The 16,541-nt window shown below is 48.5% G+C and overlaps 1 protein-coding gene across 1 annotated transcript; it reads right to left on the minus strand.

Moving 5' to 3' along the window:
- Positions 1 to 249: 249 nt before the first annotated feature.
- Positions 250 to 6,689, minus strand: LOC140212951 (uncharacterized). Its single transcript, XM_072284057.1, has 2 exons — positions 4,823 to 6,689; positions 250 to 556 (listed from the first exon to the last, which is right to left on the minus strand). Exons 1-2 carry the CDS (start codon positions 6,619 to 6,621, stop codon positions 250 to 252), a joined length of 2,106 nt encoding a protein of 701 aa, XP_072140158.1. The 5' UTR covers positions 6,622 to 6,689.
- Positions 6,690 to 16,541: the final 9,852 nt, after the last annotated feature.

A 16,541-nucleotide genomic window follows, 5' to 3' on the forward strand; every position in this document is an offset into this window, starting at 1 on the left:
TCACTTGCCTGTCAGAGCATGGGCTTGACATGCTCTTTCACGAGTAGCTGAACACGTTCTGAATGCTAGCCTTCAGAGAGGTGGCCATCAAAATATTCCCTTCGACCGCTTTGGTGCGACCCTTTCGTAACTGTAACCAGCTCTACAAAAGCAAGGCCGTCGTGCAGACAGCATGTTTGAAGACCAGCGCTGCCGGCCAAGGTCGTGTGCGGTTTGCGAACGTCGCTGGTCCGCAACCTTGAACAATTATCACTGACTGTAAGAGGCGGAGTCCTCGGCTTCTCTGACGTCGTCAAGTGTCAGGTAGCGACGGACCAGCCTCCAGCAATCCTCGTTGAGGGTGTCCAGTTGTGGGCCACCACCTTGGCGCGGGTTGCAGACGACGCAGTCCCGGACAACGCGAGCGAGCCGCATGAAGTCGTGCAGACCTTCCATGCTCCTCAGCCCACATCGTACCATGTTAGAGGCCTCGCCTACGCTGAGGGAGAGCTGCTCGGCGAGCTCTTCCAGAAGTCCGGCGTGGCGCCAAACCCTTTCTAAAGCTCTGGCGCAGTTCCTGCAAAAGTGAAGCATGCTATGTGATACCATGACTATGTCGCGGACTACTCCCCCCCGCCTTCTCCAACGACCACCGTGACAGCGGTAGAGCCACAGAACCTGCACAGATGCGCGCAGTAGTAGGACAAGGCGAACAATGGGTGTCCTTAAAAGAAACGACGTTGTACAAAAAAAAGCAGGCAGATCTCACGCCCTGTGGGAATCGATGTTATGCGAATTAGTGTGCGTGGAACCTACCAAAATAACGTAAGGACGATAAGAGCATCAAGACGTAGGCGGTTGTTGCATGACCTACATGACACACATGTCATGATAATGATGTCGTGGCCAATCACTTATGTTCGTTATACACCCTTGTCATACTATGCCAATTTGGTACATACCAAGTTAACGGAACGACGATGAGAGCACCAAGATGTAGGCGGATGGATGGATGGGTGGATGGATGGATGGATGGATGGATGGATGGATGGATGGATGGATGGATGGATGGATGGATGGATGGATGGGTGGATGGATGGATGGATGGATGGATGGATGGATGGATGGATGGATGGATGGATGGATGGATGGATGGATGGATGTATCGATGGATCGATGGATCGATGGATCGATAGATAGATAGATAGATAGATAGATAGATAGATAGATAGATAGATAGATAGATAGATAGATAGATAGATAGATAGATAGATAGATAGATAGATAGATAGATAGATAGATAGATACTGTCAAAGTGGCAAATGTTCGCCGAGAAATGCTTCGCATATAAAACAGACGAGGGCCAGGTCGCTTATCTGAGTCCTTCTAATGACACACTGACCGCCGAGATTCACGAAAGGATTGGAAACGAAACACGTTGGTGTCCTTGGGTATGGTACTTATTTTTAAACATGCTGCTATAAATTCTACAGGCAGTAGCTCTTGCATTGAGCAGAGGCCGCACGCCTTGAACAGAATCAACCCGAGTGCTGGAGGATCCACTTAGCGCGCCCAATCAGCGCCCCATACGGTCCACTGCTTTAGTTGGATGCTATGGAGGGTGCGCGTTCGTGGAGCACATTATATTTATGGCACATCTGTCCTCTAAGAAAGCTAATAATGAACAATCTTAACAATCTCCGCGTTATCACATGTGTGATAAAGAAGGATGATATATAAGATGCCGTTTGAAGTACGCGAGGCTGGAAAAAAGTGGCAGGGGGAAAGATGATTGAGCTTTCGTTGTGGTGCGCGGTGGTCAGTCTCAGAGCGCAGGTTGCTGCCATTTTGACAGAGAAAGACGAAGCAATAGTGAGGAGGACCTACTTTTTCTTTTTCAACGCCTTACATGAATGCCAAGTGGAAGAAAACATTCCTATACAGGGTATTTCTGGGATGATCTTAGGTATCATTTAAAGATAGCCGCTCTGAAATGAAAGGACGAGTTCTTCGGAGACATGCCATCAGCGATACGGACTGCGGGGTGACGATTGATGCGTGGTAATTAGTGGCTATTTATCAAAAGTACAATAATTAACGTTTGAACGTTTGATTTCAACGGGCTCATCATAATTCAGAAATTGAAGCAAACTCTGTGTGCAATCCGTAGTAGCTTTTGGATCTGTAAAAATTCGATTACCTGTGGAACTGTGGCACGATGAATTTCGGCTATCAGAGCGCACGAAGCGGAAACTGGGAGGCTGCAGCGAGCGCACGCCCCTCGAAGACGCGTTCTGCTCACGTCGCCCAGCAGCGGGCCGCCTGCGCGCTTCGACTCAGTGCCCCTCGCCGTCAATTCAATTCAATTTTACCGATAAGTAAATTGGTACAAAAACAGTTGTATACAGGAAGGAGTCCCAAAGTAAATACTGCAGGCGTATATGTATACATACACGCGACCAAATGCACGTTGCTCACTTTTGTATGCAGTGTGTCACGCTATTTTTTGTATTTTGCTTATTTATTTATTTATTTATTTATTTATTTATTTATTTATTTATGCATACTGCAGACCACATAACGTGGTCCAAGCAGGACGGGCATTTTTAACAAATCACATTGAGTATATGGGTGCACATACATTATGTTTTACATCCAGATACAAATAAATAGCAAAAATGAACACAATGGCTAAATGTATACAATGCTACACGATGGCAAGACGATCGCGCTCTGGTAGAGAATTCCATTGAGACACTGTGTGCAGGGAAAAGGAAAATTTATAAGCATCTGTTTTTGCGAAATATGGCGTTAAAGATCTTGGTTGTTGATGTCGTGTATGTCTTGTGGATAGGGGGGATAAATACAAGGAAGGATCAATAGCGAATTGCAGGTTAAGGAGAGAATTCAGGAAGCCCAAGCGAAATTGCCTTCTTCTGTAGTGAAGGGGGGGTATGTTACTGGCTGTCATTAGTTCCGACGGAGAGTCCACACGACGAAATTTAGAAAAGATAAATCGAACAGCCTTTCTTTGAATTCTTTCGAGTTTATCAATGTTATGTTTTGTGCAGGGGTCCCATACTATGCTTGCATATTCTAGCTTTGGTCTGATGCATGATTGATAGCATAGAAGTTTTACATTTAGTGGTGAATTACGAAGCTTGTGTCTTAGGAAACACAACTTTCTGAAAGCAGAGGGACAAATGTTATCAACGTGTGAATTCCAGGAGAGGTTAGCAGTGAACGTTACACCTAAATATTTGTAGTTATCGACATGATTACCTGTAGATGAACCTAGGGAGTAAGCATACAGACAAGGGGATTTTTTTAGTTATAGAAATGGAAACTGTTTTTTGTGCATTTATGACCATGCCCCACTGGTTGCACCATTGGTATACGTAATCTAGATTTTTGTTTAGTTCTTTTTGATCATGTATGCTGCAAACTTCACGGAATAATATACAGTCATCTGCGAACAATCGAATTTGAACCGTTGGATCAATTATATCTACGATATCATTTATATAGCACAAAAATAGCAACGGCCCTAGCACACTGCCTTGGGGCACACTCGACGTGACTGGTAGAAGGCGCGAATTTTGATCCTCGACTGTGACAAACTGCACCCGATTTCTCAAATATTCAGCCACCCAAGCGACCAACACCTTCGGAAGACCAATGTTGTTTAGTTTACAGTTTATATCTTGACTAATTACCTCATTAGTCAAGATTAATTAACCAACTTCTGAAGCAAGGAAGCTAGGAAGGAATTCCAATCAGAAAGTTGCAGAGCGGTTTGCGAAACGTCCGAGAACACAGTTTCTGACTTTCTATCTTGAAGTATTAGTGTTTTCCAGCTTACTGCGGATGCCCACGGAATACAAAAAATTACCACGTGACATACCCGCTTGGGCACCGTGATCGCAGCGCTCCCAAACTGTCCGCGTACAAACGAACATAGCATCTAGCAGGGCGTACTGCCGCTTAAAGGCGACAGGGCAGTGACGCAGGCGTTGGCTAAGTGACTTACGCCAGCGATGTGCTTCCCTCGCGGCGTTTGTTGATAGCGATAAGCAGACACAGCGCCAGCACATCCGGCTAAATGCAATGTTCGTTTGTGCGCGGAACGCTTGCGAGCAGTGCAATCACGACGAGCAAACGGGCATGTCCCGTGGTGTTTTCTTTTTGTTTTTTTCGCGGGTCATACGCAGTAAGCTGAAAAACACTCGTACTTAAATATAGAAAGAGAGAAACTGTTTATTCGGACGTTTTGCAAACCACTCTGCAACTTTCCATCTCGATTTTTCCCCTAGCTTCGTTACTTGAGAATTGGGTTAATAAATTTTGACTAAATATCAATTAAGCAAAATACAAAATATAGCGTGACACACTACATACAAAAGTGAGCAACATTCATTTGGTCGCGGCGTCTTAGAGTGCATCGGCATATTTTTCAACTCTAGCTAAAGTTAGCTTAAACACCCTGTGTGCCTGTATATATATATATATATATATATATATATATATATATATATATATATATATATATATTGTAGACGGACCCAGCGATTCCGTGCTATCAGCAATCAGCACACCACATCACGTGGCAAGTGTTGTGGGCGCGTCAGATAGCAGCGCCATGAACACATACCTACACCGCCGAAACAAAGTACGGGACAATGACCCTCGAGCACTGCTATATGCGCGGCCATTCCATCGCACGAACCTCTCCAGCATTCGGGCGGCCAGTTTGGACTGCTGTGACAGCGTTACGGAATTTCGCGCTTGACGACGTTAGGTGGAAGCTCTGAATTCTCCTCGTAAGCATTGGAAGTGAACTCACCTGTCCAGAGTGCGCCCTCTGGCGAACCGCGCTGCACGCGTCACCAGGCCACAGTTTCGACGGGTAGTGTCCCGGATGTTGAAGTAGTCCCGGGCTGCGTTCCGGTCCAGTATCCCGCTTATAGTCATGCGGACGAGGGTGTAGTTGTCCGAAATGTCTTCGGTGAAATGTCGGAGGAAGGCGGCTACCTCGAACGAGTGCACTGCACCGAAGTGCACAACTCGTATATTCGGACTGGTCTTGATCGCTTGGGCGAAGAGCTGTGCCGGGTGGGTGACGTCGTCATCGTCGCTGTCGTAGGGGTCAATGTCCACGTGCAGTCCCAGCTCTCTGATGCTCGTGTTTCGAGAAAGCGATTCAACTATCTTTGTCCAAGATACAATCGCATCGTCCGCCGTGTCGTCCCAGTCAGAGTAGAAAACCAACCGCAGCTTCCGGAGCGACGTCGTGGATTTGACGTAAGCGGCGATGGCGGAAGCAAGTGACACGTCGCCCGCTCTGAGACTGAAGCGTACGGACGTAATGTGCGCAAATTGCACTAACGCACGAGAGAGCCGTTCCACAATATCGCCGAAGCAGAATACGTCTACGTCTGAGAATGCCTTTGAGTAAATCAAATCCATGTTGTAGTAGACGAAGTAGGTTCCGAGCGAAACCTTCTCTTCTGCCCCGCTTTCTTTGAGAGCCTTGCATAACTCTCCCAGGTGACAACGGGAAGTCGGGTGCACCAAAACGGTCAGCTTTTTCAGGCTGTGTTTCTTCGAAACGGTCCAGAAGAAGTCGACCCACTGAGCGGAGCTCCAGATCCCGAACGGAAGGCTGAGTTCTTCCAGTGTTTCGTTGTTGGACAGCGGTGCGCACCAAAAGTTGTGATCTGTCCTCGGCGTTAAAGTGCGCGGTGGATATACTATGTTGAAGCTCTGTATAATTTTATTTTCCGTAAATATCCTCGCTGCCAGTCCGGCGTTCTCTTCGTCAAACAGAACGTTGTTCAGATAGACGTTCTTGATCACCTTGTTGACGATTAGGCCTTCAGCCATCCAGTTGAAGCAGTTTCGCCTGGTAACGCCATCTGCTGTTATGCTAAGCGTGGTAAGCGAGGTGCTATCCCTCAAGTACTGCGCAAACTGGTCCCGTCCGCCTTCGCATATGACAGAACCGTGCACCGACAGCTCCTCCAGTGTGACATTTTTCTTCAGAACTGCGACGAATGCTGCGGCCATTCCGCCCTTCATGCGCACCTCGGGAATCTTGAGGGTAGTTAGCGATGGGCATACGCGGATAACGGTCGACAGAGCAGACGACAGTTCGTCGCATGACTCTTCCCCTGAATGTTCTAACTCTTCAACGTGATGCGCGGAAGAGAAGGCAACGTCGAGATCCTCGTAGAAGACAGTCTCCCTGAAGTCGATGTTGATTATCCTAGTCGAACGGTTGCGTTTGAGGGCGTCGCAGACGAGCGGTGCGTAAACGGCAAAAAGGCCGTGGTGGATGTGGACGTGCTGAATGCACGAGTGCGACATGAGCAGCCGGTGCACCAGCGCAATCGCTTGCTTCACGGCCTTCTCCGGGTCATATGGCATACACAGGTCCTTCTCCGCCAAGCTCGCTAGGGACAGCTGCCCGCATGGTGCGGGCAGTTCTCGAACTTCCAGTTCGGCGTGAAAGAGCAGCTCGTTCAGCGTTGAAAGGTGGTTCACAATCTGGCATGTGTTCTCAGACGTGGCCGTACAGAGCGGTAGCTGGTCAAACGCTTCGCACGTGGAGCCCGCTTGCGTCGAATCTCCTCGTTCTGCCATAACTTGGTTGAAGCCAGGCACTCCTGTCGTATTCGCCTCCACTGATCACCGCCCAGCGTTGGACTTCATGTTTGCATTAAGACCTGCGTCAAGCAACGAAGCGACAGAATACTGCTTGTTTCTCTCGGTAATCGGACCTGCGGCGCTCTGACCCGTTATTTCAGCGGTTCGGGGCACTTTGAAGATTCGAGCCAGGAAGAACCTGGCTGATTTCTGAAGAAACTAAGCGGTTAATCGGGAAACCTTCAACAACCTTTTCTCTACCAGAGGAGCCCAAGTACATGGAAATGCACAGAAATTCGTGACGCGACACTGACCGGCTCTGAGATTTCGCAGAGAAATGTCTGGCCTTCATTTCCTCCAGTAATAAATAACCATTTCCAGCAAAATAAACAAAAATGCGGTCTGGAGCGAATACTTAACCACCCTGAACTAGTCAATTACTATTTCCTGTCTGTTCAAATTGCGCCTCATAGTAAGCGTGCGCAAGGCGGCAGTTTTTGATTCCGGACATACCAACGTGCATTGTAATAGAACAGGACATGGGTGCGACAGCTCAAAGCGACACAGACGAGAGTACAAGTCGTCGCGTAAATAGGAGCGACCAGGACACACCTACAGGACTTTTCCAACTAAACTGTTAGCCTGTTAGGTTTCACATTTCGTACCAAGGTAGGATACCACGGGGGCTTAACACTATACCAGGTTTTAGCGTCGTTACTTTTTCGCGGCTACGGAGGCGCCTATAGGAATGTGCGAATTTTCCATTGTAACATACGCACAGTGATCTACAGAACTTTTACGGTGCCTCTGCATGGGCGCTTTGAACACGTGACCACGACGCCATCGAGCGCCTTCTGGCTTCCCCATCGCGATATCGGACTACGTGTTGAATAAACAAAGAAAATCGCTGTTTTCGCTTTCTTATTGACATATCATTCACCGTTGATGTGACGCTTTCAACCGAAAGCGCGAAAGCAATGTTAGTGCAAGCGGTAATTTAGACAAAGCCTTATTTATGTAGTGTCGGCGAGTGAAGTCGGCGTGTGTGTCCCCTACGATGAAGCAATTTCTCTGATTACGTGTACTTCCTTGTATTCTATACATATTCCGTTTAACAGCAGGTAGCTGTTACCGCCTAAGTAGTACGTAAATCGTCATAACGGTCGTTTTGGGCCAGCTATCTGCCGGTAACGTTGCTTTAAAGTGCCATTAAAAAGTTATCTGTTGTTCTTACTGTCTCTCGGACAACCGCCGGTTCTTCTACACATGCAGGAGACTGACAGTTTCAGTAGATGCGTAAGCCGCGACAACATTCAGAGCTACGTATACATGAGGGTTCGCCCACTTGCTGTTCTTATATTAGGTTGTCGGTCGCCTAGGTAGTCATATGGATAAAAGAGTGGGGATCAGTAAATAAAGGTGGGGCACCCAAAGTAGCTTTGTGTTCTTCGCTTCAGGAAAGTGCAGTCGGTTAAGGAAGCTTATTTATTTATTTATTTATTTATTTATTTATTTATTTATTTATTTATTTATTTATTTATCTATAGCTACTGCAATTACCAAATGTGATTTTAGCAGGCTTTCATTGGCATTTCGTTAAAATTTATCTGCTCAAATCAATATGTCCCCTGAAACAACAACATATCAATACCTGTACTTGCAACAGTATAGAAACTTGTCTTTACACGGGGATTACATCGGTTTTTCATCATGACTGCTTGCGCGATCCACTTCCAGCACACGTAGGTACGAGTGAGAGTCCAGCCTGATCGTCATCTGTTATTAAAATACGCATCACTGGACGCTCGTAACTGCTAATATCGCATTCATATAGGAGCTAACAGCCTTTCTTTTTTTTTTAGTTCAATAGCTTAACCTGTAAAAATGCTCATTTACTTATGACACCCAATCATTTCTTTGATTAAACGCACTGTCCGCGCAGCACACGAACCCGCGTATCCTCTTGTGGTGCGTCTGTCTTGTCGCACTGCCCTTGTCAACCCCGTGAGCTGGTGCGAAAAAAGGTTAGAAGAAAAAAGAGGAATGGATGGCCGGCGGATTCGCAGTTGGGTTTCTCACAAGTGCTCAAATAAAGCCGCGATTTATTTTTAATTGTGCGTAGTAGCCCAGTTACTGGTGACACGTACACCGACCAAGACCTGCCATGGCTTAACGGGGGTGCACCGACGCCAGCAACTCCGCCCGTAAAGCTTCTTGAAACGATTCTGGAACTTCTGCAAGTGTCACAGCAGCTACAGCTAGCATCACTCTACCGCAGTTGTCGATCGCTCATTTAGCATTTATGGTCCATTCAAGCTGAGGACAAGTTACGCATGTGTCGTGTCAACTGGTAAGTTCGCAAGTACAAAATGCTCCTGGAAGCGCTGCCACCACAGGCAATGGCCAAAGTACGTAATATCATCCTATACTGGAGCTGGGCGAAACTCCGAACACCAAAATCAAAGGAACTCTTCCTCGGCGCCTCGTTTCACCTGCACATTGCCGTTTCTATAGCAGCTACTGATTACCGAGGAGCTCCGTGAGAGACGTGCAGTCCAGTTCCCGAGTCACCTTCTTCACCTACTCGGTGACACCATCGATTCCCTCGACGCGGCCGTAGTACGTGAGTTGTTCCTGCGGCGTCTTCCGGCCAACGTGCGATTGTCTCTTGTCTCAGCTCGTAAAAGTTCGAACTTGCCGGACTGGCCGACGACATGCTGGCAGCCATCAACGCTGCCCGTAGATATACGGTGTCCGAGGTCGATTCCCTCCGGGAAGCAACAGAAAATTTTGCGTCTCAAGTAGCCGAATTGCGCAAACTCCGAGACACTTCGCATCTCTAACCACCAATTTTGAGACCTCGTTTCAGCCCCTCACGGCGCCTTCTGCACGTCGGTCGTTTCGGCAAGCTTCGCGCAGTTTTTCACCGCAGAGCCTGCGCTATATACTACCACCGCCGATTTGTTGCTGCTACTCGTCGGTGTACGTACCCCTGTTCAGGGCACGTGCGGAGTGCTGCGGCTGGTCGTCAGTAACAGCGGCGGGCGACCACGGCCATTTAGTAAGCCACCTTTTCTCCATTACCGACCGTATCACCGGTTCGCGCTTGCTTGTTAACACCACTGCAGAAGTCAGCATTATCTCGGCGTCTCAGATTGAAACGGACGGCAAACACCACCGATGGAGATCGCGCAACAAAACGCCAAGAGCATGCGCGATGTCGTTCTTCGTAGGTGAGTTGCTCCACCGCAGTCCGGAGTATAGACCGTTTTTTCGTAGGTGCCGCCATATTGTGAACGCAGTGGCGTCGCCTATGAGCAGCGCCATACTGGCTTGGGTGAAAGCGGTCTTTCGTGTGGCAGGTATACGCTCGGCGGTAGGTTCTAGCGTTTGTTTTCGCGGTCGTGCGGTCTGTTTAGTATGACGTGCGTCTTCTACGGGGTAAACGGTTCTTTGAGACGTGCTGAAGTGGTTTAAGGCCTCATGGCCGGAATTTCTGCTGAGCGATGAGATGGACGGAACACGCAGCGCGATGTGTGCGCGCATATTTGAGCCTACAATCAGCCTCGGAGATCTATAGTGTATTTCCGTATGTTCCAATCACTAATGCGACCTTATTGCAGTATTATCCTCGTATTTCTAAGCTGCGGTTTAGGAGCCATGAAACATACGCGACGATCGTAACAGCGTGGGTGCCGCTCTGCTACGACAGGAGCTGTGCTGCTATACTTTGACAACCGTTCAAACTGTTAGCTGCAGGTTACATTGCCTGACTACTTGGTTGGATGGATGAGGTTTCCACCCATGAATAAAATAGTTTTGGCTAGTAATAGCAGCATACCTTACAGCCTGAATTAAGCTTGTCCAGCAAAGCGACCGCTTACGAACTGCGCGAGCGTCCTAAGCAGTAATAGGTGCTGGATTACAGATTTCTTTGCTCTATATAGCGCATGGTCAAAGCATACGGCGTCAGTGGTTATATATTTATAAACGTTGTGCGGCGTTAGCCCGTTTTCTCTTGCCTTTTAGAGAAAGAGGATGATAACCGATTTTTTTTTTTCGGTTGTATTCGTTCAGTTCTCTACGACGCACTCAGACGTATTATGGAAATTTTGCGCTCAAAAATAGCCATCGCATTCTTTTTATGCGAACCCTCTCATATATTATGGCTGTATACAGGCCAAAAAGGCAATGCCGAAGCACACAGCTTATATATGTATCGTGCTGGCTCACCAACCGCAGTGATCGCCATGGGCCTCATGCAGCAAGGCTAGCGGTGATATATGGTAATTTCAAGCATACTAGACTTGAAATGCGTGAGAACGATGTCAGTGTATCACAAATATTTGATAGCGCCTGCCGCTCCGATGTTTCGTGGTTGCCTTAGGTTGGCCGTGCACGAGCATGCGCTCTTATGTTTTATGTTTTACTCCCTACGCCAATCGACCAGACAGTGATCTGATTTACCATTTAATGCTGGTAATACAGAGACGCCGGTTTTCTTTGTTGAATTAAAATCGATATAAGCAAAATAGTAAACAACACATACACGCACCGCGACTGATAATGCGCGTACACCGCGGCTGATTTTGCGCGTCACATTTTTGCGCCCCCAAGACATATTTCTGCCTACAGTAGTTACCGATGCACCGAAAGGCTTCCCTGACGACCTTATATAAACTAACATGGCGTAAATTTCACAAAGTAAGACCTAAAACATCTCGAAATCGTTCCTCAGCACCCGACAGCAATACTTTGAAGCAGCGCAGCGCCGGATCGCCCAAGCCAGAGAGGAGGAAAGGCTCTCCGCGCGCCCTTTCCTCCTCGCCCGTTGAAACGGTCTATACGCAGCCTCCCCATTACGACGACAGTAGCGAAATTTCAAATGGAGAATGGCAACTTGTCTTTCTGGGTTTTTTTTTTTTTTTTACGTACATTCGCGTGGACGACGGGACAGCCGCCCCGAGGAGCCGGAGGAAAGTAGACACGCATGATGTTTCGGCAACGCCATCCCCACGGGAGAGTAGAAGGAAAGGAAACTAGATACGCAACGGCTTGGAACGCCGGCAAAGAGAGGGTGGTGCGAACGTAGATATGGCCGACGTGGGGCCTTTTGGGCTAAGATCCAATGACACGGAAGGCCTCACGCCACTTGGGTGTCACCTGGGAGTTCACTCCTGACGGATTCACCTGCGGTGACCACACCGTCAACCCGAAACACCGCAGGCAAGTCATCCGCACGCTCCGGGCCATACAAGCGGCCTCCCGGAATTAAGCACTGCATGAAAAGTCCAACCAGGGCAAAGCCCTGCAGTGCGTGGCCGCCGACCACACCAGTTCGCACCTATGTACACGAGTTGTTACACCCGGTTTTCGGACTGGCAGTTCATCCATAGGGGCAGACTCAACCTTCTCCGCCTCAACGATACCTGCAAGTGGATGACGGCCGAACGCGATCAGCGATGCAGCGTGTGCGGTTATGACAGGGAGACGCTACCGCACGTACTGTGTCACTGCATGGCCAAGAGCGCGCTGTAGACGGCCCAACGCAACAACATCGTGTTGCATCTCCGTACGGCATGCCGGGGTCGGCATCATATACGACAACCGGCCAATCGGAGATATCAACCTTCGCACTGTCATCCTCCTGGCGCGTGGCAAGGAGGCAGTCATCTTGGCTGTCTGCTGTCCTTTCGACAACCGCGCGCTGGCGTTCACCGACGCACGCCACGCCAGTCACCAAATACGAGCCTGCACGTCTCCATCTGGCACGGCGATGTCAACGCGTGACGGTGCACGCAGTTATCGTTGGAGCCTTGGGCTCTTGACTCTGCCAACGTCTCGTGATGCGGCGGATCTGCTCATGGTCCTACCTGAAGCTCCTCAAGAGGTTGGCCGTCAGCGACGTGATCTCAGCATCGCGGGAGATCTACTGGCGCCTCGTTACTCACCGTTAGTCACCCACTGTTGGCACTCACCCTCGTTGTATGGATGAATGTCTTTCTTTTTCATTACACTTCCTTTCTTGTAAACTTTGATTCTTTCATCCATGTTACTTGTGTGATAAACATCGAATAAAATCTGCTCTTACCCTTGTGCCTGGGACCTCTTAGGACCAGGCACAAGGTGTGACAAGGTGTGACAAGGTGTGACAAGGGTAGTTAAAGGGCGCGTTACAGGTCCTGGAGCCCATGTCACGAAGTCCGTACGGGTATGTGCCACTGCGCTTAGGCTCTTTCTGCACTATCACCAGAATCGGCCCACAATTTTGTTGACGCAGAACAAAAGATGCACGGAACCCTAGCCATAAACAGCTTCGCTGTAATTGACAAGAATTGTCTCCCGCGCGTACAGACGAAAATGAGCACATCTCAATCGATCACTTGAGCACTCTCTGTCAGAATTCTGGCGTAAAGAAGAGCGGCAGCAGCGGTGAGCGAATTCCTTTTCGTGCTGTATCTAGCTTCAAACCGAATTAGGCGCACGAGAACCCAGCGCACACGAAGCCATCAGCTGCATCTGGTTAGCTTGCCTTGCAACACTATGCAGGTTACCTCCAAGATAAAACGTTCGTGGCTACGTTCAACCGCGCCAAGCGCAACCGCTGTAGGAGTAAATGCGTAGTCGCACCCTTGTACGGAACATCGCGGCGACGACGACGACAGAAATTTGCCAGGAGTGCCCATGATTGCTATCGCAATAAGCCATAGGAATAAAACTGCAATAAAACATATTCGCTGTAAAGCGGTTCTAACGCGTCGCTAAATAGTGCGTCAAAATCTAATTACCACCAGAGTTCTTCCTTCTACGTCTGCGATATCCCGTTATTCCGTTAAAGAGTCCCTCACCAGGCCACACAGCAAATTTCGGTTATACGCTGGACGTTGTTACGTGTCCTCTAGGGATCATTCTGCCGCAATAATTTTTAAGATTGGTTCATTAACAGCCGAGATGGAAATATTTCAGTGCCACAAACCCATGATTTCAGGAGGCGAGAGCCACTGCCGAAGCAGACTCTCTCTCCACTTACCCCGTCTAGCCTCCACAAGCGCAATTCCTTCCCTGCGTTCTGCCATAACAGAACTCGAGGATCGCATGACGATATGTCCCGGGCCCCGTCTTCATTTTTTTTTCTCCTCGCTTTTTTGTGACGGGGCGCACTTCCGCTGACGGCGTCGCGCGTGGGCTCTTGTGATTACCTCATTTCGCGCAGCGCACGATTTTGCGCTTTGTGCACGAGGACACCTGACTAGCGGCATAAATCAGCACTACACGAATACTGAAGAAGACACAAGCGGACCACAGAGCATGATCCCGCGCTGGAACGCCGCATAAAATGACATAGTTTCGGTGTCAGCGCGCGCAACTGCACGACGTGGGAACAAGCAGTCGAAACGGAAGTACATCTCTCTTGGTGCGGCGCGAAGTAAAATAAAAACACGCAGATATTCGGTTTGTGTGTTTTTATTATTTCTCTAAGCTTTAGTCCGTCTATTCAAGCATCCTATTACACAAATAAGAGATGTTGCCTTGAATAATTCTTGAAGTCACGTGTCACCCCAAGCGAGGTCACAGCACAAACACGTACGTGTACGTAGGCGCGCTAGCACGTGTACGTCGTCCTCCGGCTTTGAGCGCGGCGGCCGCGAGGAGGAGGGTAAAAGGCGTTCGGTTTGAAATTTCACATCTCTCTGCGGCGCGCAGCGATGTAATACCTTGTAGGCAGGATAGTTATCGCGCATTGTATGCTCTGCGCTTGTCAGCTGAGAATGGCCAGACCTGGTGAGGCGGCTAAAGTCCGCACGTCTACGTACAACCTTGAGCTCTCTGCTTTCTAAGAACGCTCAGTGGGCGGGAGCATACAGCATCGTCAACGGCGGCGAATGCACGGCTCATTTCGACTGGAATCTGGAGCTGTCGTTAGATGGACGCTTGCGGCGCGCAGCCCAGTCTACGCTGACATGGCGGTGGGTCCATGTTGTTGGTCGATCACTTTCGAGGATCGATGTCACATTCGCGCGCGTTGAACGGATGAGCGATTGACACAATGTCCGTCGCGCCAGTGAGGTGTCAAACTGGACGTTTCGTCATAAAATATTTTTTAAAAACTGATCAATTGCAAGAGCTGTCTATCGCCTTCGCGTACGTCACGCTTTTGCGAGCAAGTTTCGAAGACTATAAATAGTGCTTGAGTAGGATGTCCGAATGGTGAAGTTATCGAATTGACTACGAATATACCGAAAAAGTTGGCTCAGAATATATAATGGGTGGTATTTGCTCATATTTACACCGCCCTTTAACCCTCGCCCCTCCGAAATAATTGACGGAGGGAACACATCGCTTCAGGGCCAAAACTGCATGTGAAGGTCCATCTAGGAAAGAAAATACCTAGCAGAAAATAAAAAACTCGGGAAGCAGCTTTCGACGAGGTATAATTTATTAGATGTCTACGAGATGTGAAAAATGGTCAATCATCAGCACACAGCAACATTACCTCCTGAAGCCTATTCCTTCAGAGCATGCGTAACAGGAATAGCTTACATTCGTTGAGATGTATTAATGTAAATATAATGTAAATATATTATTCTGGAACCGGGAAGGCTATTCATTCGCAGTGGACATTACGAATGTTCGCACATCTCGCGCATGCCTTATTTATATCCATCCTAAAACATAATTCATCGCGAGATGCCCCTGATAATAGAGGCGGAGATGCTGTTCTTTACACTGTGGTAAAGTCAGCAATAAAACGAAAGAAAGAAAATCTATAGAAATCGCCCTCGTGGAGCCACAGAGATAACATCAACTACCACCATAATCCAGAGACAGCCACTTGAACTGCAAAACGCGCTTTCACAGCTAAACAAAGCTTCTGCATAGTAGTATAATACTCCGATATTCTATACATGAACGGGTGCACACCCAAGTGCAAGCCAGGGCCGATGTAGCTTCGGTTGTTAAGCCCGAGCATTCGACGACGGTTCCTCCCTTCCATGTCGTTTCAGAGGACGGCTCACCACTACCGTTTCGACAACCGAATACATCAGCCCAAGTAGGTTACGCTTATGCCTATATAGACTTGTGTGACCCGTTTCGAGTGCAGAATTTTGACTCACCGCCCACGGTGCGTCCATCGCCGTCCCTGACCGATGAGGACTTCTTCTTCAGCTGCTACGCCGCGAGAATTCAGATGATGATGATGATGTCCTTGATGAGATTGGCGCTTACCCACTCGCGGGGATTGGCCAAGAGTCGGGCAGACTTTGCAATTCCTGCTTGGCACTGGCCAATGCACGAGGAACGGGGCGCTCTCTGCGGACATCGTCGTCCTCTCCCCAAAAAAGAACATTCCGCCAGTGATTATGTCAACAGCACCGCATACCTTACACAATTGTCGATTACGTCATTGCGTCCTGATCATAATCTCTTAGCTGCTTAACTGATTCCCTTGCTAATTAACGAAAAATTTTCGTGCAATCCGATCTGACCAGGAATATACATTGCAATCTTGAAAAGTCTTCGGGTCGTGTACATACGGCACGGCACTTGAGCGTCGGCGATCGTGTTCTCAGCATTTGTCTGAGTGATGGCTAACACGATCGCTGCCTCTTTCGCTTGGAGAATAGGGGACTGGGTTGGAGTGACGCTTGTCATGAGGGTAGAAATTTAAAGGATTTTTTTTTTTTTGTCATTGAAGAGTGATACCTATCCAGAGGGAGGATGGAAGGCTGTCGCTCGCTTCAACGTTTATAGATATTTTGGCCCGCTTGTTCGCTCTATTGTTCATTGCTATATAAACCGTCCGCTGCGTCGAGGGCAATGCGATTCTCGCTCGCAAGCGAGCGTTCCGCGGAACGCTGCTGGACTTGACGTCGACGCACCAGGGAGAGCAAGACGCAGATGCGGCCGCTCCCCAC

This window comes from Dermacentor andersoni, chromosome 8, assembly GCF_023375885.2.
Source record: "Dermacentor andersoni chromosome 8, qqDerAnde1_hic_scaffold, whole genome shotgun sequence".
Taxonomy (NCBI): Eukaryota; Metazoa; Arthropoda; class Arachnida; order Ixodida; family Ixodidae; genus Dermacentor; species Dermacentor andersoni.

What these genes read in the sequence shown, in the direction of transcription:
- LOC140212951 (XM_072284057.1), bottom strand. Translation starts at nt 6,621, where the DNA reads ATGGCAGAACGAGGAGATTCGACGCAAGCGGGCTCCACGTGCGAAGCG. An exon ending in AGAGGGCGCACTCTGGACAG is followed by an intron (nt 557 to 4,822) that starts GTGAGTTCACTT and finishes TCACTTTTGCAG; the next exon opens with GAACTGCGCCAGAGCTTTAG.